The sequence below is a fragment of the Octodon degus genome, unplaced genomic scaffold (assembly GCF_000260255.1).
Source record: "Octodon degus isolate 3935 unplaced genomic scaffold, OctDeg1.0 scaffold00176, whole genome shotgun sequence".
NCBI classification, from domain to species: domain Eukaryota; kingdom Metazoa; phylum Chordata; class Mammalia; order Rodentia; family Octodontidae; genus Octodon; species Octodon degus.
This window is the reverse complement of record NW_004524752.1, coordinates 2904684-2930758: the sequence shown is the minus strand read 5'-3', so window position 1 is coordinate 2930758 and position 26075 is coordinate 2904684. Positions and strand designations below refer to the sequence as shown.

At 37.2% G+C, this 26075-nt stretch overlaps 1 protein-coding gene across 1 annotated transcript in view; it reads left to right on the top strand.

The window, feature by feature from the left end:
* Positions 1-4081: 4081 nt before the first annotated feature.
* Cep350 (centrosomal protein 350) overlaps positions 4082-26075 on the top strand; it is a 198064-nt gene continuing 176070 nt past the window's right edge. Inside the window, exons 1-2 of the mRNA XM_004643465.2 lie at positions 4082-4168; positions 5638-6095. Of these exons, the coding sequence (XP_004643522.1) occupies positions 4082-4168; positions 5638-6095 (545 nt within the window). The remainder of the gene's footprint in view (positions 4169-5637; positions 6096-26075) is intronic.

The window sequence follows — 26075 nt, the reverse complement described above, 5'->3', positions numbered from 1 at the left end:
GTGTGTTCATCTTGGATGCCCATTTCTGGACTGGGTCTTTAAATTTTGGGGCCCTAGTGTTTTTTGGAGTGGGACTTTGTTGTCACTCTCCTTGACACTTTTTTGTGGTTAATCTTAGGCTCCCTGAATATAATATTGTGGAGAGGAAATGCTTGGTTTGTGTACAAGGAGAGCAGCTTATACAGTCCTCAAATCCTTCTGTTGCCCATGGTGAAGGAGGGGCTGTTCCTCCTTCTGGAATATTATCTAGGGAGAAAGACATTGAACTAGACTTGTATTTGTACCATGACTTCTTGCCAACATCTTGAGAAGCATTTTCTTTTGTCTTATTAAAGTAATGGCATGGGGCTGGGGAGATGGCTTGGTGGAATAAGCGCTTCCCTGGCAAGCGCAAAGGCCTGAGTTCAATCCCTGGTTCTGAAAAAAAAAAATTAAAAATTAAAAAAAAAATAATGGCTTTTTGGGCTAGGGTGATAGCTTGGTGGCATAAACTGGTCATGCCTGGCAAGTGCAAGGTCTGAGTTTGATCCCCAGTATTGAAGAAAAAAAAGTAATGTCTTTTTCAATTAAAAAAAGAAATAAATTATAGGAAGTTTTCTTAAAAAAAATCAATCTGAGGGGTCCTCCTGTTATGGGTTAGATCTGAAACCTCATTATCCCTCTGAAGCACCCCAAATCTTCCCAAAGCCTCAGGGGTTCAGAAGTTGATTGGATCATGGGTAACCTCGGTTGTGACCTGGAGGGCTGCATTCTTGTCCTTTGCTCCTCTTTACATCCTGGCCACCATATGCTGAGCACCTGCCCCTTAGCCATGGCCTTCCTTCCCTCCCTCCCTCCTTCCCTCAGTCAATAAACATGGATTATAACCATGAGCCAAAATAAATGTCTCTTGCTTTAAATTGTAGTTTCTAGTAATATACCCCAAGTGGATGGCCTATAAACATGGCATGAATAGACCCTAGAGAAAGAGGATTACGTGGTGGGAGGCAGAAGATAAGGGGTCCTTGGGGGTGGCCAGCTACAGAAGAGGCAATCTAGTACACTCAATCAGAGAGTTGCTGTTTTTAAGACAAGGCAGGAAAATACTTAAAGAACACAGAGATATCCTCTAAGAAAAAGAATTGAGCATGTACAGTGGTGCATGCCTGTAATCCCAGCACTCTGGGAGGTTGAGATGGGAGGATCTCAAGTTTGAGGCCTGGACAACTTAGTGATTTCCAGACTCAGAATGTAGCTCAGTATGAAGGTTCTGGGTTCAGTTCCCACTGCCAGACAGACAGACAGACAGACACACATACACAATCACTAGTTAATTCTGACAAATAATCTTATTCAATTTATTACAAAGAGTGGAATATATATATATATATATATATATATAATTTTTATATTTATTTATTTATTTGTCTTTTTGAGACAGGGTCTCACTATGCAGTTCAGGCTGGCCTCAAGTTCACTTTTTAGCCCAGGCTGGTCTCAAATTCATAATGATCCACCTGCCTCAGCCTCCTAAGAGCTGGGATTATAGGCATGCACCACCATGCCTGGATTACATCTTATTATCATAGTTGTAGCTCTTCATTTCTCAATGTGTTGTCTAGAAGTAGTATTAATTTTCACACTTCTAGGAAAGTAAACATAACAATTAATTATAATTTAATTAAATTCAATAAAAATTAATTCAATTCAAACAATATTGGATGCCTAGTACAAGTACGGTATTGAATTAGCTTATGAAAAATGGAAAAAAGTAACCAACATTTTTGAGTGCTTGTTATGTGTCAAGTACCATGATATGTGCTTTACATATGTTACTTCTTTCAGTCCTTGCAGTCCTACAAGGTAGGTATCATTGCAACCTCCACTGTTCATAAGTAGAAAGTGAAGTACAAAAAGAGGTTAATTAGCTTGACCCAAGTTTTGGAGCTAGTAAGTTTTATAGGTAATATTCTCAGCCCGGCTTCAAATAGAGGTCTGTCCTGAGTCCAGAGTTCATGGTCTTAATCTACGGAAGATGCAAAGGGCTTTACAATCAAACCTGCTGATGATGTGTAAGATAAATGCAGAATTATCAGTAGTAGGCATTTCCCTACAGTGGATACACAGAACCTTGGAATTCAAGAGTGAAAGAACACATACAAAAACTGAACATCCTGGGATTTTTCTGTAGCAATAATTTTTGAGTCAATAGTAAAGAATGTGTAAGAAATTGTGAACCAGGCTAATATGTGTTCCAAGTTAGGAAACAAAGAACTAGAGATAGAAATGAGTAGGTCATATCTAAGAACCATTTTGGCTCAAATGTAACTTTCCCACTTAATGTATCAGTACCATTTTGAGACATGGTAACAGCTACTGTTTATTTCTATCTTCTAATGTCTTGATGCTACTTCTCATCTTTGGGCTAACCCTATAGGATAGATATAATTAGCCTTGATTCACAGACAGTAAAGTGGAGGAGATGAATATGATGAAAATCTATTGTATATATGTATGAAAATGCTACAGTGGAACCCAATATTCTGTAAAATCAATATATACTAATAAAATGTTTTAGAAAGTATGCATGGGGCCAGCGAGATAGCTCAGTGGTCTAAAGTACCTGCTTAGGCAAGCTTAAGCAGGCATGGGGACCCATGGTTCCATTTCTGGCATCACATATGGCGCCAGCCCAGCCCTCAGGGCGGGCTGAACTGGCCAAAAAAAAAAAAAAAAAAAAAAAGCAACAATGATATTTAGAGACTTACTAACTGGGTAGAGCAAGGAATAGAGAAAAATATACAATACTTTTTTTTTTTTTTTTTCATTTTGTATGTGGTACTCGGTCACACTACACAGCTGGGACTCATAGTGATCCTCCTGTTTTCAGTATCCCCAGTGCCAGGACTACAGATGTGTGCCAACCATGGGGATCGAACCCTGGCCCCTGTGCTTGCCAGAGCAGCTGCTTAGTCCACTGAGCTATCTCCTAACCCAATACTTCATTTATTTATTTATTTATTTATTTATTTATTTATTTATTTATTTATATGTGTGTGTGTGGCCAGCTCAGCCCACCAGGGGGTGGGGCTGGCTGGCATGTGGTGCTGGGGGATTGAACCGCGGTCCCTGTGCTTTGCTTAGCTTGTTCTAGGTAGGTGCTTTAGACCACTGAGCCATCTCACCAGCCCCGTCCTGGCCCAATACTTCTGAACTTTTCAAAAGTTGGAAGGATGTTTTTACAATGGCTATTAACAACTACATGGGAAGAAAGAGGAGCTGGTTATATAGGACTGAGGAGAGGAAGAATGGTAAATTTCAATTGTACGCTGAAGGTCCCAACGACTTCTGTTTCTTTTTGGAGATTGGAGAGTTAGTCTGAAACTTGGGGTTGAGACTCAGTTATCCAGAGAAAAGTGAAAGTCAAAGCAATAGTAATCAACATAGTACAAAGTGCAGAAAAATTTGATCTTATTGTGTATTAAGAAGTAAGAAAGCATGGGGCTGGTGAGATGGCTCAGTGGTCTAAAGCACCTACTTGGAACAAGCTTGGCAAAGCAGAGGGACTACGGTTTGATCCCCCAGCACCACATGCCAGCCAGCCCCGCCCCCCAGGTGGGCTGAGCTGGTCACACACACACACACACACACACACACACACATAAATAAATAAATGTTTAAAAAAAAAAGTAAGAAAGCAGAATTGGTAGTGTTTGCCTGTAGTACCAGTTACTTGGCTGGCTGAGGTTGGAAAACCATGTGAGCCCTGGAGTTTAACAACAGCTTAGGAAACTCAGCGAAACCCCATTTCTAAATAAAACTAATCAACAAAACAAAATGGCAGGAGAAAAAGGGAGCCAATTTAGCATCTATTATGTGCCTAATATTGGAGAGATTTCTGGGAAGGATACACATATGTGTGCATTAAGCTTCAAATCTTGCTTCAGAGATAAGTTGCTCTCTTGAAACTATGAACAAGTACTACAAAGTTTGATATGCTCAATAGTTTAATCCATACAGTTTAAACAAGTGATACAGGATATCAATTGATGTGTCTGAGGTGATTTTGGAGGTGAGGAAAAGGACAGATCTGCCCAAGAAGATGGAAATTGTCCATAGGCTGATGATATCAGGGAATCCTGCTGTTGACATAATGACAAAACTTCTTGTTTTCTTTGTTGCCCAGAAGGTAGCATGAGAGGTGAACAAGAATAGGTAAACTTTGGACTAAAGAACACGAAATTTCTTATTTTTTTTTTTTTTCAGGGTCTCACTATGCAGCTTGGACTTGTAATGATCCTCCTGATTTCTGCCTCCCTAGTGCTGGGATTACAGGTGTGCGCTATCACGCCCAGACTCCATTGCAGGCTCAGTGTGCCCTGGGGCGGGGCCAGCGCAGCATGTGGTGCCAGGGAACCCCAGCCCCTGCGCTTACCTAAGTAAGCGCTAAGTCTCCTGAGCTATATTACTGGCCCTAAGAATGCTAAAGTTTAATGATAGTATGTTACTGGAAAAATAGCTTTTCAGAACCCATTTTTTCTTTCTTTTTTCTTTTTTTTGAAGTAAGCATACTGATGTTTATATAACTTCAGGAAAATAATATACATTGCAAGTTTGGGGAACATTTAAGTTACACTTCCCTTATGCTGCTGTTTGTTTTTCCTTCTACCACTTGCATGGTTGAAATATCTACATTTATTGTTCTTTTCTACAATGTGTTTTCTTGAGACACGGTACACATTTTACATGTGTGCAAGACATATTTTACATCCTATTCAGGTATAGTTACGGGCCCTAGGAAGAAGGTTCAGTTACTGCCTTCTGCTGTTAATGTATGATTTACTAAAAAACAATTATTGAGCATGTACAATGTCCTAGTGAACTGTGCTATGCCCAAGTAGGTATTAAAAGAGACTCCCCCCACCCCAAGTCTTATAGGTACTTAAAGATGAGAACAGTTTCTGGATAATAAACTATGAGAATCTAGAAAATGAAATGATGAGTGGAGAGCTTGTAAACAGCGAATACCTGGAGGAAGGATGCACTATTTACAGCAGAGCTGTCCTTTAAACTAAGTCATGACAGATGATAGAATTTACCATGTGAGGAGAGAGAAAAGAAGACAAAGACATGAGAAAATATGTTGACCTGGAGGGTTTCTCAAAGCACAGTTAAATCAATGCCAATATCCAAATGGGAGGAAAATTCATTTTACTTGCTTTAGCGTCTTAAACCATTAGATAGAATGCATGCTAAACAGAACTGTAATCCCTGCGAATAAAACAGCAACGATGACAGCAGCGGGAAACTGCAGCAGTGGCAGAGCTGCAACTATTCTCAAACTGACTGAAATGACGCTTTATTTGGACAACTAGTGAAACATCGTAAACTGTCGGAAAGCTGCCGTTCCCAGACTTCGAGTTCATCCTTGTCAAATCCGCAGCATGTTTTCCTGGCTTGGGTTGAAATGCGCAGTCAGGAGGCCCAATTAGAGTCAAAAGGAAAGGGGAGGTGGTCTCCTCTGCGGATGTACTTTGGCTCCTCCCGATACCCTCCAAGATGAACTTCGCCACACGAAACATGGCTCCCTCGTGTTTCCTCCCTCCGTTCTAGCTAACCCTTATTTTCTGGCCACACTCAACATGGCCCTAATCCAAGGTTGCATTCCTGTGGTATCATCTCGGAATACTTCTCGCGAGACTTTCTTCGCTCCGGACCACTCCCGCCCTGCCTCGCGCCGCCGCCGCCGCCACCGCCGCCGGCGCCGCTCCTCCTCCGTGTCAGTTGTTGGACTGTAATGGCGACTGGGCCGCCGCTGCCGAAGTGACTCCCGGGCGGGGGAGCGGGGCCAGACCTGCGCCAGAGAGAACTGCAGAGAGCCTCAGCTCAGGAGGTGGCTTGCTGCGGGGGAAGGGGAGGCGTCTTTCCGCCTCTCCTTCCTTCCCCGCAGACAGGCGGAATCCCGGGAGTCGGTACGAGGCGGGCACCCGGTGCGTCCCCGGCGCGGTGAGGCCAGGCCGGGCAGCCCTGGGGCCGGTCGGGGCGGCGTCACTGCACCCTCCGCCAGGCCCCGCGGGATGCACCGTGGGAGCCGAAGGCGGAGGCGACACTCTCAGGTGAGCTGCGGGAAGACTTGGCGGGGATCGCGGACGCCCGCTCCTCCTCAGCTGCCTCTGTCCGCGGTCCCAGATTCCTGGTGGTGGCTAGAGAGGCGGGGCGCGGCCCGCTGGCCCTGGCTGGCGTCTTTTTGGGGAACCTCCCTGGTCCTGAGGCTTTTCGGAAGGGTCATTCTGAGATCTGCGCTTTAGATCCCACCGGTGCTTGTCAAAGGTCGAATTTCTTTGCTTACCTGCCAGTTAGTGCCCCAACCCCCACCCCCGCCCCGGTCTTTAAAGAGGTAAGATACCTCTCACCTTTGGTTTTGAGAAGTATCTGTATTCTTTTGTCGATTAACGTATTTTGGGAAATTCCGGGAGACCGATCCCAGTGGTGGGGATGACCAGTTTCTGTTCCTTTTCAGTGAGGGCAACAGTTGTCTCAAGTGCAGTACAGGGAACTTTGATTACAATCCAGCATGACTGTAGCGTACCGGTTATTCACAGGTGATTTAGGAGAGATTTAACGTGCTTTACACTCTGAAAGTTGTCAGTATTTCCTCCCATAGTCCCTCTTTTAAATGTAGTACAGCATGCTATCTAATACTTAGGTAATGCCACAGATAAAGTTTGCAGTTTTCCTGAGTTTAAAATTTTCACGTAGGTATAGATTAGGAAATTACACCTTGGTATAGATATTTAGTGTGGTTTTAATGTAACAAATTGTTCATTTAGGAAGCAAATAGGTTGTCAAGCATAATGAGCGGTATCCATGTACTCTTGATTGTATTGATGGTGAATTTGTTTTGATTTTGAAGAAGTCGTTAACGTTGCCATGATAACCATTCCTCCTGTCTTGTATTGTAAGGATTGTAAAGGAAAAGTCTGTATTATAGATAGGTAGACGTAGAAAAATTGGAGAAGTTTGTAGAAATGATGGTAAAATACTGGAAGATGCCCTCCATTTAAAATATTTATCTTAAATAATGGTTTTTAAACTAGGCAATGTGCTGCTAATAATTTGGGGTTGTGACTTTTGTGGAATAGTCGTTAGAGCTGTGCTAGAAGTTGCTTCAGACCCATGAATGTGTATAGTTAGGTGTACTAAACTGACAGACTATTCGGTGTAATAAAATCTGAGCCATTGAAATATCAAGAAAAGATCGAACTAGAATACATTGTATACATGCAGAGTTTATTTTCCCCTTTCCTAGGTAGTAACAGAACTGTTTGTAGTGATAGTGAGTTATACATGTAAACAGTTTTTACATGTGAAGAATTTTCTCTAATTTTCTGAAATATATTGGTATGTAAGAAGGCCAATACTTTGACAGTCAACCTTCTCTGGGGTAGTTTATGACAGTTTTGAATTTGTTTCATCTTCTGATTGTCTTTTGGACATTTTGTAACACTTAACACACATTAGGGGTGGGAGAAAGGAAGAAGTCCCAACTAACCACATTTATTTGTTAAATTGCTGTAAGTTGTCGTGAGAGTAGAAAAGAAGCCATTGCTTGAAATAATTGGCTTTTTAAAATTTAGGCTTGGGGCCGGGGAGATGGCTGCGTGGAATAAGTGCTTCCCTGGCAAGCGCAAGGGCCTGAGTTCAATCCCCAGTTCCACCAAAAAAAAAAAAAAAAAAAAAAAAAAAAAAAAAAAAATTCTTTATCTTGTAAAGACTATGGCAGGGGCTGTCTAGCAAGCCCAAGGTCCTGAGTTTCCCAGCACCAAAAACAAAAAGCAAAAAGTATGGCAGTTGTCCTTATTTTGCAGTTTTGGAAACTAGGCACACAATAAAATTCATTTATTTCTGTAAATACGACTTACTGTTGTTGATCACCTAGAATTATGTGCTTTTATTTAAAAAAATTAACAGATATTTTTAGCATTTGACATTATTTAAAATATTTTTTCAAATTCTATTTTTGTTCATTTTTACATGTGAATTGCTCTTTGTTGATTGTCATTCCTTTAAAAGGATTACCATTTTCATAATATTTTGTGGATTGTTATAATGGATGACTTTACCTCTCTATATACTTTTTGCTTTAGTAAGATTCTTAAGAAACTTCTTTATATTCTTGGATGTAAAGTGTATATTCAGGCCACGTGATCAATAGTACCATATCTGGAAAATAGTAAAATCATGGTAATATTATTATAGAGACAATTGATGACTTGAAAGGGTAAACCAGTTATGATGGTTGTTTTTGCTGTGTGGGGCAAATTGTGAAATGGTTTTCTTTATTTTTTTTCCCCTATGTCAATTTTTAGTGTCACAAATAGTTTTTCTTTTTCTGAACTGATTTTTTGTTGTTTTCATTGTTATCCTAAGTGTCATTTTACATTTACATGTGGGTATTTTGAGTTAATAATATGGCCTTTTAATTCCAAGCTGGAAGAGATCTTCTGTTCACTGTTGTGCTTAGCATACAATAAGATAGTAAAGATGAGTTGAAGTAATTGACTAAAGAGTGGTCCCAGAATATTTTAAAAAACAAAACAAAAAACTGGTTCTTAGTTCTAGGTTCCCTTCAGTTTTCTTAGGTGTATACTCCAGAGATGTGGTCAAATTTGCTAGGTAGCAGGGGAATAACAATCTGGGATTGAAAGGCTACTAAGAATAAGCCATAGGTGGATCCTAAAATCATACTGTTGTAATGATTTGCCCAGGTTCCTTGACAGTAGTTATGTAATTTAGAGAAACTAGAAGCTTTAGACCCTAACCTGTTACACTAGTATTATAATTGTAGGGTTGTAATAATGTTAAGTCACTTCTTAATCATAGCATTGGGAGTTTTAGATCTTAAAGGCCAGCTAGTCCAATTCTCATGTTTTATATGTAAGAAAACAAGGTAATACAGTGGAAAGTATATCATTCATAATTGGTGCCATAACTGGGAGAAGAATCTACTATACATCTGCTAATGTGAGATTAGCATACATTATCTATCAACTCAGAGCATAATTGTGATCAATTTGGCATTCTATTGGATATTAGTATTAAAAACTAAAAATGGGCTGTTCTTTTCATGAATCAAAAATATTTCTTCATATAAAAAATGAATCTCTGCTCTCTACCCTGCTATTGGGAGTGTAAGTTGGTATAACTAGAACAGCTTTCTAGGAGGAAACACTGCCTTGTCAAAATTAAAAGTGTATGTACTCGTTGATAGAAAATTTCAGTTTTAGTTTATTTTACATACATTTTAACACAAAGCATGGGAATAGTTTAAGAATGTCTATATTAGCATTATTACAAATAAATGCCAACATTTATAAATAATGAAATCCTACATGTCCATTGGAAGAGGAGTAGTTAAAATTGTAGTATATTTATGCTGTGAGGTATTCTGCAGTTGTTAACAGGTTTTGGGGATATCTAAATTTACTTCATGAGAAGCAGCTGAGCATGTCCTTCAGCACATGGATCATACAGTAGATTCTTTGGGTTCAGATCTTAACTGCATCACTTGTACTTGCATTGACCACTAACAAGTTATTTAAACTCTTCTATAAACAGGATATAATAATGATTTTTATTTTACAGGTCTGTTGTGAGAACCAAATTTGTTAGTATTTATGTTCTAAGTAAGTACAGTATGTATCATATAAGTATTTGCCATTATTACTGTGTACTGACCTGGAAGAATACTCATAATACAGTAGTGCAAGAAATAAGCTGCATTATACTATGCAATATGATTATTAAAAAAAGATATTTAGACAACAACATAATTTTGTTTTGAATTTATATGTATATAGAAAAAGTTTATAAGGATAGGTATTAAAACTGTTACCCATTTTGTCCCTGGGGGAGTACACTTTTCCCTTTAAATTATTTTTCTTGTTTTATTGTTCACCTTCACTTTTATAACTTCTGAAAATAAAATCAACTACTAAAGCAGAACTTTTTTATTTTTTTGTCTTTTTGAGACAGGGTCTCACTATGCAGTTCAGGCTGGCCTTAAGTTCACTTAGTACTCCAGACTGGTCTCAAACTCACAATGATCCTTGTGCCTCAGCCTCTCAAGTGCTGTCGTTACAGATGTGCACCACCCCACTTGACCTTCCAGTATACTTTTAAATCATCACAAGTCCTTCCCAATTCTACTTCTAGCTAGTTTTTGCTAGCCAATTTTGCTTTCTTTTGTAGTGGTAGTAATTGAACCCAGAGTCTATGTCTGTTTCTCTTTCTGTCTGTCTCTTTTTCTCTTGGTCATGCTGGCCTCTAACATGGGCTTCTTCTACCTCAGCCTCTCAGATACCTATGATAGGTATGTATCACCAAATCTAGTCTCGTATCTAACTTTTAAGCCTCTTAAATAACTCTTCTAAATAACTCAGACACATCATTCTACTGCATGTGAGATTCAGAGCAGCCATACAATACCATCCTTCAGGTAGCTATGGGCATGCTTTAGGAGTACCATCATTGGGATAAAAGATTAAACACAACTATATCTAAACTACCTCTAAGATATTTTGAATCAACAGGTCTGAGAAGAGGCCTACAAACCTATTTTTTAAAAAATCTTTTTGAGGCAAGGTCTCACTATGCAGTTCAGGCTGGCCTTGAACTCACTTTGTAGCCCAGGCTGGCCTAGAACGCTCCCTGATCCTTCCATGATAGATGTAAATCCATCTCTCTCTCCAGCCTCTGAAAGCCTCTAACTAGTACCTCCTGAGTGCTGTGTTTACGGGCATGCCAAACCTGTATGTATGTATGTATGTATGTATGTTTATTTATTTTTGTGGTACTAGGGATTGACACTCAGGACCTTGCGCTTGCCAGGCAGGCACTTATCCTGCTGAACTATATCCTCAGCCCCAAACCTGTATTTTTAGATGTCTACAAGGATCCAAACACAGAGCTAGCTTTGGGAACCAAATTTTAGAGATTATCATCAGTTGTACTCTATGAAGTCTAAACTTCTAAGAACCCTGATGATTCCATAAAAATGAACATCAGTGGAGAAACCAATCCTGAGAACATTTGTCTTCCAGAGCTCTGGAACACCTGACAGCAACATTAAATCAGAACCCAAAATTATATATCTATAACACTGTGGTAGATGATCATGGACAATTGTATGTTAATAATTGTAACTACTGTGTGTGTATTCTTTCAGTGTGAAACAAAAGCTGTATTGTTTTCTATAAATTATTTCTAATCTCCATCATAACCAGTTAGGCAAGTACCTTTAGATCCATTTTATTAATGAAAACACCTGTCAGGAAGACTATGTATGGAACTACTCCATGGTTATTCAGCAGGTAAATGATAGATGGAAATCCAAGTCTCTCTCCAACCTCTGAAAGCCTCTAACAGTATTCCTTTAGTAGCTTTCGTAGTATTCAAGCTCAGCTATCATTTACATAATCCCCTGTCCATTCACATGGTCTCATTAGCAAAACTCACCATGCTTTTCCACCTAAATTTTATCCTCCTTTGAACCTCTGGTCCATTAACTTCACTGCATCTTAACTTGCTTTAAAAAAATGCTCTTAATCCACATGTCTCAACTGTTACCCTAAATGACAGGACTTCCAAACAAATATGTGCTGGTAAAGCTTTTTTTTCCTTCTTCCCCTCCTAAAAAAAGCAGGTTAAGTTGTTTTAGCTGACTGCCTCATTCTCCTATTGCTGCATCAGGCCTGATAAACCTTTTTCTCTATCTGACCCATACCATTAATTTATTTAACATATTTGTGTGCCGGGTGTGTAGTAGGACTGTACAGTGGTAAGCAGTTGGGCTGCACACTGAAAAGAACAAGCATTACTTCTGCCCTCAAGGAGTCTAATGGTTAGACTATACTGAACACATTACAATTGGGATAAAAATAAGGAAATACACAGGTGATATAGTAGAATGTAACAAAAAGAACTTCCTAATATGAGAAGTACAGAAGAAAGTGAGCTAAGACCTAAAGGATAAATAAAGAAATTAGTTAAAAATAGGCAAGGGTTTTCCAGGGAGTAGAAACAATATGTACAGTGATCCCAAGTCAAGAAAGAGTAGAACATAGTTTAAAAAATCAAAGTCAGGCCAGGTCTGATAGCACATTCCTGTAACCCCAGCACAAGGGAGGCTGAGGCAGATGGTTTGCTATGAGCTTGGGCCAGCCTGAGCTACATCAAATTCAGCATCTCCAGGAGCTGATTCATGATTATTTCCTAAAAAATAAACTCAGTCATCTTAAGTTGCACAAGTCAGAAATAACTGGTTCCTCTTTTCTACTCTGAATGTAAAATTTATACCACTTTTCAAAGGGCAGGGATTGGGGCTGGAGAGATGGCTCAGTGGTCTAAAGCACCTACTTGAAACAAGCTTGGCAAAGCACAGGGACCACGGTTCGATCCCCAGCACCACATGCCAGCCAGACCCGCCCCCTGGTGGGCTGAGCTGGCCATACACACACACAATAAGTAAATGTAATAAATAAAAATAAATAAATATAAAAAAAAAGACCTTTAAAAAAAAAAAAAACAAAGGGCAGGGATTTTTGAGGGTCTCCCATTTGTGCCTAATGCAGCAATAGGAGGATCAAGTAGTTTTGGGTAATATATTTGAGTCAAAACTCTTTTTTTTTTTTTTGGTGGGGGGGACCAGGGATTGAACTCAGGGATTGCACTTGCCAGGCAAGCGCTTATTCCTCTGGACCATCTCCCCAGCCCTTCATATAATAATATTAGAACACTTTTTTCTTTTTAAATTCATTCTTTTTTTTCTGTATTTCTTTTTTTGTGGTACCAGGGATTGAACTGTTAACTCATTCTTATATGAGTACATAATGTGCTTATTATGCAGGATGAAGATAAAGTCTCACACTGAAATTAAACAAAGAGCTAAACTAGAGCCTGACTAAAGGCACTCTTAGTTTTTTATTTAAGCAGAGCTGAAGACAGTTTAAAGAAATAGCAAAAAGCAAAAATTAACCAAAAAAGCCCCAGGAATGAGGCTTCACTTGCTTCCTATTTATTTTGAATACTCCCTCTTCTAAAGATGTCTTATAGTTTACAAATAAGGATTTTTTTTTAAGCTTAAAGTTTAAAATTGGCACTACAAAAGCTGATACATAAAAAACTGTCAACACTGTTAAATCTGAGGAGAGAAAATGAAGATCCAGGACATAAAAAAAGAATTTTCAGTGTACTTGCATGTATAGAGTTTTGGAAAGGTACTTATTGTCACTTTTTTAAAAAAATGTGTTTAGGACAGGGTCTACAGGGTCTTGCTATGTAGATCAGACTCGTAGTGATTATCCTGTTTTCAGTCTCCCAAGGACTGGGATTACAGGCACATGCCACCATGCCCAGTCTCAGTCACTGTCTCAGCACACAGGGGATCGAACCCCAGTCCCTGAGCTCTGCCTATGCAGATGCTTTAGTCCACTGAGCTATCTGGCCTGCACTGTTACTTTTTTTTTTTTTTTTTTAAGGAGAAAAGAAAAAAGGAAAAAACGCAATTTCTGAAAGTTTTCTTTGACTTTCAATAACTTAGTTAATTGAAGGGCTCTTTAAATCAACAGATTTTTTTCTTTCATTGGAAGCTCTTATCAACTTAATTGTAGGTGCTTCCTTTTTGTGGCTCCATAGCACTTTATGTCTTCTTTCCATTCTACTATTTACACATCTGTATTTTACACAGGACGGTAGGGATAATGTTTTATTTCTCTTTGCTATCCCTATTCCATTAACAGTACACAGGACACAGTAGTTATTCCAGACCTGTTTGCTGAATGATAGTTCATTAATAAGTCTCAGAATCTAATTCTTGATTGCAAATAATTAAAAATAGCCCCCATGTATGAAGCCAGGTGTTTCATGCACTACAGAAAGGTCAACTATTCCTAAACCAAAAGTGTCTTGCCAGGCTTGGTGGTGCATGCCTATAATCCCAGCACTCAGGAGGCTGAGATGGAGGATTGCTATGAGTTTGATGCCAATCTAGGCTACAAAATGAGTTCAAAGCCAGCCTGAACTACTGCCTGAAACTCTGTCTCAAAAAGACAAAAAAAAAAAAAAAAAAAAAAAAAAAAAAAAGCTTACAAGGACATGTTAAAAACTAATAGAATAATTAAGTGTTCATATGTATGTAAATATGCATATATTTAGATATTTATATTTTAAAATAATTTCAACTAAAGAATTAATGTTCTATAAATTTAGACACAAACTGTTTGTGAAATTGAAGCCCACAAAGTTGTGCCATGAACTAAGCATCACTCATGATTTTTAAATCTGATTCTAAAGAGTGCTACACAGTTTAAGAAACAGTTTCAAGTTTGATTGACTCTAAAAAAAGTCACTCAAACTCAGACTTATTAAATACAAATCAGATTTTTTTGCTTGCAAAAGTAGCTTTGTAAAACAATCTTCCTTGTACTATTTCTCTATAATATTTAAAATAATTCATACAGAATTTTAGCAGCCACCCACATTATCAGAGATGTATCTTGCATAGTCTAACATCATTTTTTTTCATAATTTTATTGAGAGACCAATAGCAATGACACAGTTTCAAATCAAATTAGTATGACAGTTTCAATAATTAACACATTGTATACTGTCTTTCTAGTGGTTATTTGCTGTACAAGATGCAGACGTGATATCCTAGTTACATCTAACATCATTTATATCTGGTATGAAAGAAAATGTGTCAGAGCCAAAAATTAGGGGTCAGAAACCTCATGTTTTTCCAGTGTGTATTTATGATTGAATGGTTAGAAAAATATACAGTCTTTTGAGTTGGAACTAACTTCTTGAGTTCAGTATACAAGTTTTGTTTTTTTATTTGGTTTTGTTTCGCTTTTTTTTGCAGAACTGGGGATTGAACTCAGGCCTTTGCGCTTGCCAGTGAAGCGCTTATTCCATGGAGCCATCTCCCCTGCCCCAAGTTTTGTTTTTTTTAAGAGAATAAATATAAATCTTTTAATCTTAACTGGTCTGATACTGTAGAAATGAATGAAAGAACCAGACATGATAATAAAGGAAAAAAGTATAGGAAGCCCCACTTCCTTCACCTGATTTTTACTTGTAGATTTTTTTTTTTTTAGTCTTTTTGTTTATTTATTATTTGGTATAGGGACTCACTACGCGGCTTGGATTCATAGTGATCCTCCTGTCTTACCCTCCTTAGTGCTGCAATCAGGTATGCTCCACCACTCTTGGTTTTGCATGAGTTACTGGGGATTGAACCTGGTTCCTTGCACTTGCCAGGCAGGCACTTAGACTGCCGAGCTAGCTCCCCAGCCCTGTTTGTAGGATTATTATTATTATTATTTTTTTGTGGAACCGGGGATTGAACTCAGGCCCTTGTGCTTGCCGAAGAAGCGCTTATTCCACTGAGCCATCTCCCTGGCCCCTCTTGTAGGATTTTTAAGAGCAAGAGTGCATTAAAGCTTTAATGCTTGAATTGATCTAATCTATAACAGTGTGTCTGATATCTAACTCTGAGTATGTAGATTTTTATGTAGGAATTCTGACTTTATTGCTCATTGGAGATTCTGCTGTCCATTGAAGATCTTGGAATGTTTGTTACTGTATTTCAATGTAGATGAAGTAACTTAGGTCTGTTAAGAGTAGGTATCCAGTGACATCTCTGGAGACCTTGATTCTAATAGAAATAGAATTTTTAAAAGGCAGTTAAGTTTGGTAAGTTGTAAGCTTGTAATTAAAACTGGAGTCTCTCTAGTTATTCTTGTAAAGAATCTGTTCATCTTGGGCTAATATTTCCCTTCAAGAAACACTAATTTTTTTTAATCTCTTATTTTTTTGATACAGGTATCCCCACTCAGCTCAGACTAGTAGTGATTCTCCTGTCTCAGCCTCCCCAGTGCTGGGATTGCAGGCCTGTGCCACCATGCCAGTTTCAGAGGCTGGCACGGTGTGCAGTACCAGCGATAGAACCTGGGTCCGTGCACTTGCCAGGCAGGCACTTAGACTGCCAAGCTATCTCCCCAGCCCTAAATTTTTTTTTTTTTTAGAGAAAAATAAAACTATACAGAATTTCAAAGCAAGATGATAGGAAATTAACAATAGTTAATATATTGCTTATTGTTATCTTCAGAGTAGTTGCTCAGATTACCAGATACAAGCATGTAAAATTGGTCAAACAGTATCAGCACTAACTGTTCCTTTAAGTACACTAATAGAAATTAGTAGTACAATTATCTTAGCTATCTTACATGCTTTAATATATTAAAGATTGAAGCCAGGAAGCTAGTAGTTACTCTTCCCTCTTGCTAGGGGAAATAGCTTCCCTGAGTAGTTTTTACCACTCAGTGAATCTATATAACAATATTTTGCAGCAGTTCAGCTGTTCATTACTTTTTCATGTCCAGAGAATGAATAAATGAGTCTTTAACAAGTTTATCTGTATTTCCTGTACTTTTTTTTCTGTACATAATTAGGCTCTAACTTGGTGATAGCTAGAGCAATAGGATTATCCTTCTTTCCAGTCTTCTGACTTATTGTCAATTGACATATATTTAAATTGCTGTAGGGCTACATGTGGCTCTTTTCATTGTCCTGCTATCGTCAGCATGGTCAGTTATATTTTGTGTTGTGCCTCATAGTTTACCTTACCACATTTTTTCTTTTTTTGGTACTGGAAATTGAACTCAGGATCTTGTGCTTGCCAGGCAGGCTCTGTGCCACTGAGCTGTATCCCTGGCCCCACATTTTTAATAAACTATTTTACAAAATAGCATATGAATTTCATTCTCTTGTTTTATTTTTCTTTTCTCTCTGATTTACTGACTTAGAGGTATATGCTGTGTTCATCTTTCTTGTGGTGCTTTCCAGCTGGCTCTTTACTTCTTCTGTCTCTGTGGTCATGTTTTTTTTCTTTTTTTTTTAACTCATCTCACTGCCTTTTTCCCCTATTTGTCCTTTTACTGGCAGCCCTACCTTTGATTCCTTATTATTTTTTTCTGTATATAAGTTCAGTCCATAAAAGCTTTGTAACATCATTTGTTCATCTTTTTATTGAAGGGCTCCATTAATATGAAGATGAATAAGAAGATGTGGTCTATAAGGACCACACAACCTTGCAACAAGACTGATACAGTAGTCTATTGTAATTTTATTGTAGCACTAATCAGAGTATGTATAATTTGGGTCTCCTCTAGCATTGTGAGAATTGCTCAATGAATGTTAATGGAATGAATACATTGTGAACATGAGTTGGGCAATGGATGTTCTTTAAATGAATAGACATGCTTATATAGTATAAGTAATGATAAATGCCATAAAAGTGAACAGAACACTGGGAAGCTGGTGAAGAAGTAATTCTATCAAGGGCATTCTACAAAAGACTTCTAGGAGATAGAATTAAAATTTGGCTTGGAAAGGCATTCCCACCAGACAAAAGATATGGAAATAATAAAATTCTCAGGTTGTTCAGAAAATGCACTGTAGGTGTGGCTATATAATAGGAATAATTTGTGTGCCATGAAGATTGCAAGGGATGAGACTGTGAATTAATGTTTTGAAGGGTTCAAAGTGTAGTCACCCATAGGTGATAGTTACTGAAAGTTATGAAAGCAGAGTTGCTAGACTTTATTGAGAAAGATAACTGGTTGGGGTATGGACAGTGGCTTAGCAGAAGGATAATTAAGAAACTTACCATAATTTAGGCAAAAGCAGTGCTCATAATAGAGACAAGGGGAAAAAAGAGAGAAATCAGAGAAACAGCTTTATGGAGGCATATTTTGTAATAATAGAGAAACATTTAAGGGTAGAAATAACTTGGTAACTGTGTAAGATAAAATAAGAGAGAGGAAGGAATATCAAAGATGAGCTAGATGCATACTAATCCTGTTTATTAAGATAAAAAACAACAAAAAAAGTTTTGAAGATATTTCTTACTTAACAGACTGTTGTAATGACTGTTTGGATTTAGGACTGAGGTGTGTTGTTCAGACTTAGGACCTGCCCCTGGGTCTTACACCTCATCTTTTTTTTTTTTTTTTTAATAGTTCAATATATCTTTTTTTATAAGCCAATGTGTTTTCCTGGGTACAGTACATACACCTTATTTATACAGTACTGTATTGTACTTTTGTGGACTGCACTGTATAATACCATACTGTAGTTTTGTGTCCTGTAGTACAGCACAGTACTCCATGTAAGAGTTATGCAAATAAAAGCAAGGTCAACAGGTTGGAGTTCCCTTTGATCATTTCTTTGTTCTGAATATTGTAGTGTATATAATAGTATACAGTTCTTCATTTAGCAGCCTTCAACTAATGACTTATTTGCAGGAATGGAACTCAGTTATTAAGTGAGAAATATCTGTAATGAATTATAGTTTTTTTAATTTGATGAGTTTCAAGTGCTAATGATACTTGGAAGTACACAGCTATAATCAGACTGAAAATGTAGATCCAGAGCTCAAAGATTTAGGAAAGAAATACCATATTTAGGAAATATACAAGATTGGGAAGAAAGAGCTAGAAAGGAGGCCAAGGAATAGAACCTTTTGAAATGTTACCATTGATGAAGTAGGCTGAAGTAGAGAAGCCACCAGCCAAAAAAAACAAGAAGGAAAGCAGGGAAGATGTGTTATACTAGTCCTAGAGTTGTTAGCATTTCAAGATGAACGTTTGAAATTCTAAATGTTATATTTTAATAACTATCATATAGAAAGCTGTGTTACTACAAAGGTATGTACTTCTTAGATCTTTTTCTAGATGGGAAAAATTATTATTAATATTTATACTTTTCTAAGATTTTCATCATAACCCTATAAATCAGGAAAACATATAATTTTTTTAGACTGTGCCATGATTTTTTTTTTTTTTTTGTTTAGAAAATTCAGACATTTTAGTTGATGGGCTGGGCTGGGGATTTAGCTTAGTGGTGCAGCACCTGCCTGTCAAGTGTGAGGTTGTGAGTTTGGTTCCTGGTCCTGAGAAAACAACAACACACACTTTAGTTGATGGGCTATTCATAAGAAAGTGAAGTTGAGAGTCTACAAAGGCAGTATTTTATCAGCAGTTTAAGAAAAGCAAAGTTTTTCTGGAAAGCAGAGAAAATCCTCTATATATCTCAAAAGGAATTGCCATTGTGTTTTAATTTTCCATGCTCCCTCTTCAACAATACATTTCTTACCTCATTTTCTGTAGTATATTTAAATTTCAAAAAAGTTTTCACAAATAACTTTTTTATTTAGAGACTTGAAGTTAATATTCCAGTGGATCTTCTTCTTTTTCTTCTTCTTTTTTCTTTTTTTAAGTTTTTATCTTCCACACCATCAGGTAGCTGAAATAAGAGAGATTTGTCATAAGGCCCCCAGAGAAACCTTAAGAAATATAAGGTCTTACTATTAGGAGAACTGGAAAACTGTCAAGAGCAAGACAACTTTTTTCTTTTCTTTGGGACCATATGTTGTCTCTGTCTGTCTGTCTGTCTGTTTTAGGGAAGGGTCTACAGGGTGTTCAGGGTCTCACCTACTAGATTGGACTCATAGTGATCTGCCTGCTTACAGCCTCCCAAGAGCTGGGATTACAGGTGTGCACCACCATGCCCAGTCTCAATAGCCGTCTCAGTGCACCCCGGGGGCGGGGCTGGCACAGCAGGGCCAGGGATTGAACCCCCAGTACCTGCGCCTGGTGCTTTAATCTGCTGAACTATTTGGCTGGCCCTCATTTGTTTTTCTATTATCGTTCTCTTGCTTTTTTATCATGACTTTTGAATTTAATTCCTCATTGATTCAGTTGCTTAATGTTCTAATTCTAAAATTGTCAGTGACTGGTTATGCTACCTTTGAGTCAGTTTTTCACTCTATTCAGTTAGGTGTAGCTGGGGTAAGGAGCAGGGCCTTGTGGATCGGGGCAAGATGTTCCTTCAGACTATGGGTAGGCACAGTGAATAACACCTATAAATTACATTTATATACACTTCCGTTTAACACATGTTTTCAAGAGCACTTTAAAAGCATAATTTGAGATAATTTATTTGTGTTTAAAAGGAAGGATTGTTGTTTCAATCTTTGAAAACTGTTGGAATCAATTGAATATGTATATGGTAAACACTGAGTTCAGGATAATTGTTATTCTGGATCAGGAAGAGAGATGAGTATGAGTAGAGATACACAAGAGACTTCTGCCATTTTGGTAATGGAGTTTCTTAAATTGATGGGTGAGTACATGGGTACTTATATTATTTTTTTATACCCTATTTATAATGTTTTTAAAATATACTAAAGAAGGAATTCTATTAGTGGATGATGGAAAGTTCTTTAAATTTAGAGTTGGACAGACAATAAACCTGAAAAAATAAAGTAGTCTAAACAGGTATTGAAAGTTTGTTAACCCAAGTACTCTTTCACTGACAGTGTGGCTCTTAACTCTCAGGCCAGGGAAAATACAACTCATAAGATAATTTTAAAATGCCAAGTTTAACTAGGTGATCTGGTCTGAGTTTTGGGAGTATTGAAACAGAGAACTAAGATTATCTATCATGACCCTGTCTCAAACAAAACACCATCCTCCCAAAAAGAGGGAGAAATAGTATTTGTACAAGGGCTAGGATTGGAGCTCAGTGGAGAATGCTTGCTTAGAGTGCACAAAGCTTTGGATTTGATTCTTAGTTTTTGGGGAAAACCCCAAAAGACTTGTTTTAGATTGTGAAGTTATAGAAGTCAGGGCCGTTTCTTCTTCATTTTTTATAGCATGCAATGCTTTGCAAAATAAGTACTGAAAAACTAATGTTAGCACAAAGTAACCGATGAAGCAGTTTACTTTCCTGATTCTTAAGTCTCGAAAGACAAAGATTACTACATATAGTTTTAAAATTTTGAACTTTTAAGGATATATGTAAAATTACATAAAGTCTGAAAAGGTAGAGCAGATGCAATGAAAAGAAGCAAACAATTAGAATTAAAGTACTAAAACAATTTTTTACTGATGAAATGTAAAATGTATATTGATGATACAATCATGAATCTTTTGTGTACCAAATAATTTTGACTTTTAGAAATATAAAGAAAAATGTCAAAAAGTCTGTTATTATGGGTTTTTGTTTTGTATTCATATATATATACATATATATATAAAATTTTATTTATTTATTTATTTATTTATTTATTTATTGGAGAGTTGCTGTGTAGTTCAGGCTATCCTTGAACTTACTGTAGAGCCAGAGTGGCCTCAAACTTGGAGCTGTCTTCATGCCTCAGCTTCCCAAATGCTGGGATTACAGGTGCATACCACCACATCTGGCTGCCTCTCTTAATTCTTAAAAGATTGAACAGGCAAAAGAAAATCATAAATGTCCAATAAATGACTTCAAATTCCCATATGACTGTAAAATTGTTGTGTTGATGTCCGTCAAGTACTTTATTTGAAAATAGTTTCATTATTCCTTGGGACTTTGTAAAATTTTACAGTGACTAAAAATGGCATTTTGCAAATTGAGATATATATATATATACACACACACACACACACACACACATATACATGTTTATTATGTTTGTATTAGTACATTTTGATAGGACATAGTGGTTACATTCTTTGTAGGGAGTTGGAGCATGTACATAATACATCTTAATTCTGTGTTTTAGTCTCTTTCCCCTTTCTTCTTTCCCCACTTCCTCTATCTTGCTCTCCTTTCCTTTTGCAAAAGATCTATCTGCATTTTTCTTATTATCTTTTTTCTCTGTATTTATACAGTATTTAAGCCTATGTGTCTGATTTATTTCACTTAACATATGACCTTAAGGAACATCCATTTTCACATGACTCAAGTTATCTTTCTTTATGGCAGAGTAGTGTCCCTTGTATATAAATACTGTACCACAGTTTCTTTATCCATTCATCTGTTCATGGGGTCCTGCCCCTTAGCTCGGTTCTTTAAGTGGCTGCTTCAACAAAGCAGTCAGGCTCAGGTTGCTGTGGTTCGATCCCCACAACTCAAGCCAGCCAATCATGCCCTGAAGGCATTCGGAGCAAAAACAAACAAACAAACAAACAAAATCAAACCCATTCATCTGTTCATGTGGCCACATAGAGGCCATTTCCAAGATTTAGGAATTATGAATTATGCTTTAAACATGGGTATGCATCTATTACTATAACATGATGTCTATAATTGTTTTGGGAAGATACATAAAAGTGGAATAGTTGGATCAAATAAAATTTTTATTTTTAGTTTTTTGAGGAATTTCTATACTGATTTTCATAGTGATTATGCTGTTTTAAATTCTCACCAATAATTAGCCTTTTCCCTGCAACCTTTCCAACATTTATTACTGATTTCTTGATACTTGTCATACTTTCTGGAGCAAAATGGAATCAAATTGAGGATTAGGTTTTAAAGATAGTATGGCTTTTAGCAATTTATGAAGAGGTTCTTTTCATTGTATTTTTTCTCAAATCTCTTTTTGCTATTTTTTAGAAAATAGGGCTGGCGAGTTAGCTCAGTGGACTAAGTGCCTACTTTGGCAAGCAAAGGAACCAGTGTTCAATCCCTGGTCTTGCATGCCACCCCCACCCCTCCACACTGAGCCAGCAATGGAATCTGGGTGTGGTGGTGCATGCTGGTAGTCCCAATGCTAGGGAGGCTGAAAACAGGAGGAGCACTATGAGTCCAAGCTGAGTAGTGAGACCCTATAAAAAATACATAAAATGAAAAAAAAATGATTACTTATATATTATGTACAGTATTATTACATAAAAAGACCTACATACATACATTAAAATATTTGTTTATGGATAAGATAATTGGAGATTTTAAAAGAAAGTTTATTGAAAAAACTAAGTTGCATCATGAAAACAGACATGTAGAACTGATATAAACTATGTTCTAAGTCAGGATATATTTCTTTCATATTATGAAAATATTTTAATTGAAGTATAATGTACATTGAAAAAGTACACAAGTGTACAGTTTGATAAAGTGTCATAAACTGAGACTTTATATCCTTGGAATCAGCACTCAAATCACTAATGATTGTATCTAATTAATCAGGGGACCCAGATCAGTTCAGTTCAATTGAATTAAATTCAGTTATTCCAGGGGCTGGTGAGATGGCTCAGTGGTCTAAAGCACCTACTTAGAACAAGCTTATCAAAGCACAGGGACCGCAGTTCGATCCCCCAGCACCACATGCCAGCTAGCCCCGCCCCCTGGTGGGCTGAGCTGCCCACACACACACACACACACACACACACACAAATAAATAAATTAAAAAAAAAATTCAGTTATTCCAGTCCAGTCACACCAAGGTTGTTAGATTACTTTTGCCTGTTTTATATTTTGTTTAATTGTGTTTTGTGGCATGCAGCGTTGTTTCTGGTATTCCATATTTAATAGGTATGTGATACTCAAGTATGGCATGCAACTATCATCAGTTGATTCTCATTGTTAATGGTGACTTCTATAATTTATTTATAGTATGAAATAATTCGTGTAATTTTTAATATTTATTTGAACATGATTGACCATTAGTAGAATGTTTATTTTGAAGAAGAAATTGACTTATTTGTAGGTGTATTCATACATTGCCTCAGCCTTAGCATCAGCCTCTAAATGTGGAAATTATAAATACAAAGACACTTTTTATTATTTTATCAAATTCTCCTTCCTGTTGGAGAAAAATTATAATTACTGTATCTTTTAGCATTATTTTAATTTTAAGCTAAGAGAAGTTTATCTAAGGAAAACTTTGTATCAGATCATAGACAGATTAGTGATATAGAATAACCATTTAGTTTCTCTTTTTCAGTTTGCTAAATTCTTTATCAGTATGAAAGCAAATGAATTAGTTTTTAAATTTGTATTGACAGCTGTGATTTTAGTTTTTTATTTTTAATGTGTTTAGTACAGGGTCTGTAGGGTCTCACTATATGAATCAGACTCATAGTGATCCTCCTGTTTTCAGCCTCTCAAGCACTGGGGTTACAGACGTGCACTGCCACGTCCAGCCTTAGTCATGGTCTCAGGGAGTCCTGGGGGCTGGGCCAGCCTGCCAAGCTGGGGATGAGTTCCACTGCGCTTTAGTCTGCTGACCTATGTGGCCAGTCTGATTCAAGTTTTTATGGTTGATAATTTTAAATTGTTGCCCTATTTGCTGATTTTAAATTTTCTACTGTTTCTGTTTTCAGAAATGTAGTCTTACTTTTTTTGGAGCCATATTTTATAATCTATGCAGAATTTTATTTTTAGAATGTTTTTGAATTTTTAAAGGAAATTTAAAAATTGGTATTTATTATTAGGTAAGATTACTTCTTTGAACTTTAATTATTTGCTTTGATTTTATGTATTTGGATTTAGTAAGTGAACATTTCTTTCTCTTAAATTGGGGGTCTTTAATATTCAATGTATTGTACTTCCTGTGAAGACAACTAATTGGAGAAACTAAGTTTTATCACATATGACAAAGGTTAATTTCTATAATGTAAACAATTTATTGAATTAATAAGAAAATATCAGTATTCTGGTAGGTAATTGGTCAAAAGAGGAGAAAAGATACTTTGCCAGTAAAGAACTAAGATTAGAGCTAGATGGTGATACACACCCATAATCTCAGCACTGTGGGAAGTTGAGGCAGGAGGATTGGAAAGTCCACCTCCAGACCTGGCAAGTTGGTGACTTAGTAAAACCCTGTCTGAAAAAATTTTTTTTTAAAATTAAAAGAAGCAAAGGTCTGGGGATGTAGCTCAGTGTGAAGGTCATAGGCTCAATCACCTAGCATTGAGGGTGGGGGAAAACTATAATTAGAATCTGTGGCAGAATATTTAATCCCACTAGCATTACTAAATGCAAATCAGTGCAACTCTTCTGCTTATTACATAGGAAAAGTAAAGAAATATAGATAATGTTCACTAAAAATTATCAATAACATTGGTAGGCTCTTCTATTACTGTATATTGGAAAAATTAGCTTGACATTGAATTTTAAGAGCACCATGTCCTTCACATTCTTTAGTCCAGTTTTAACACACTTTACAGATCCAATTGCAGATAAAACAGTCCAAATAAGCAAAAAACAAAAACAAAAAAAAAAACAAGCATATTCATTTCAGTGTTATTTATAAAATAATCTATTACTTACCTAATAACCTCCTACCCTCCCCCCATTTAAACATTAAAAACAATAGACATTTGTTATCTCAGTTTCTATAGGTGAGGAATTCAGGAACAGCTTATCTGGGTAATTTTGATTCAAGGTCTCATGAGATTACAGTTTTAATGTCAAATAGGGCTATATTCATTTGAAGACTTGGGCAGGAAGATCTGCTTCCTGGAGTGCTCACTCAGTAGGCAAAAAGCCTCAGTTCTTTGCCAAATGGATCTCTTCATAGGCAACTTGACTGTTCTCATGACATAAGTATTTGTCAGCTTCCTGTTGCTGGGAAAAAATAGCTGACATACACAACTTAAAGGAGGAAAGGATTTTTTGCTCATAATTTCAGAGGTTTCAGCCCATGGTCAGCTGACCCTAAAGCATAAATCACATGGAGAAAAGCTACTCACCTCAAGAACAGGAAACTGAGAGAGAAAGAGAGAGAGGGAAGGCCTGAGAACAAGATACACCCTTCGGGGCACACCCCAAGTGACTGTTTTCCTCTAACTAGGCCCCACCTTCTTATAGCACATTTTAATGAATTTATCAATAGATTAATCTGACTATGAGGCTAGCACTCCATTCACTTTCAGAAAGCCCCACTTCTTACGCACAAACACTTTGGGGAAAATTTCTTATCAGACTGGATCCTTGAGTTGGGGTGGAGAGAATGCTTTTTACTGCCTAGTTGTAGAAATCTTACTATCTCATTTCTACCACATTTAATATTAGGTAAAAGTGAGTAACTAAATACAACTTATGCTCAATAGAAAACCTAAGGTCCATTTTTTTTTTTTTTGGTGGAACTGGGATTTTGAACTCAGGCCCTTGTGCTTGCCAGGCAAGCGCTTATTCTACCAAGCCATTTCCTCAGCCCCCTAAGGTCCATTATTAAAGAAAGGGGATATATATATATATATATA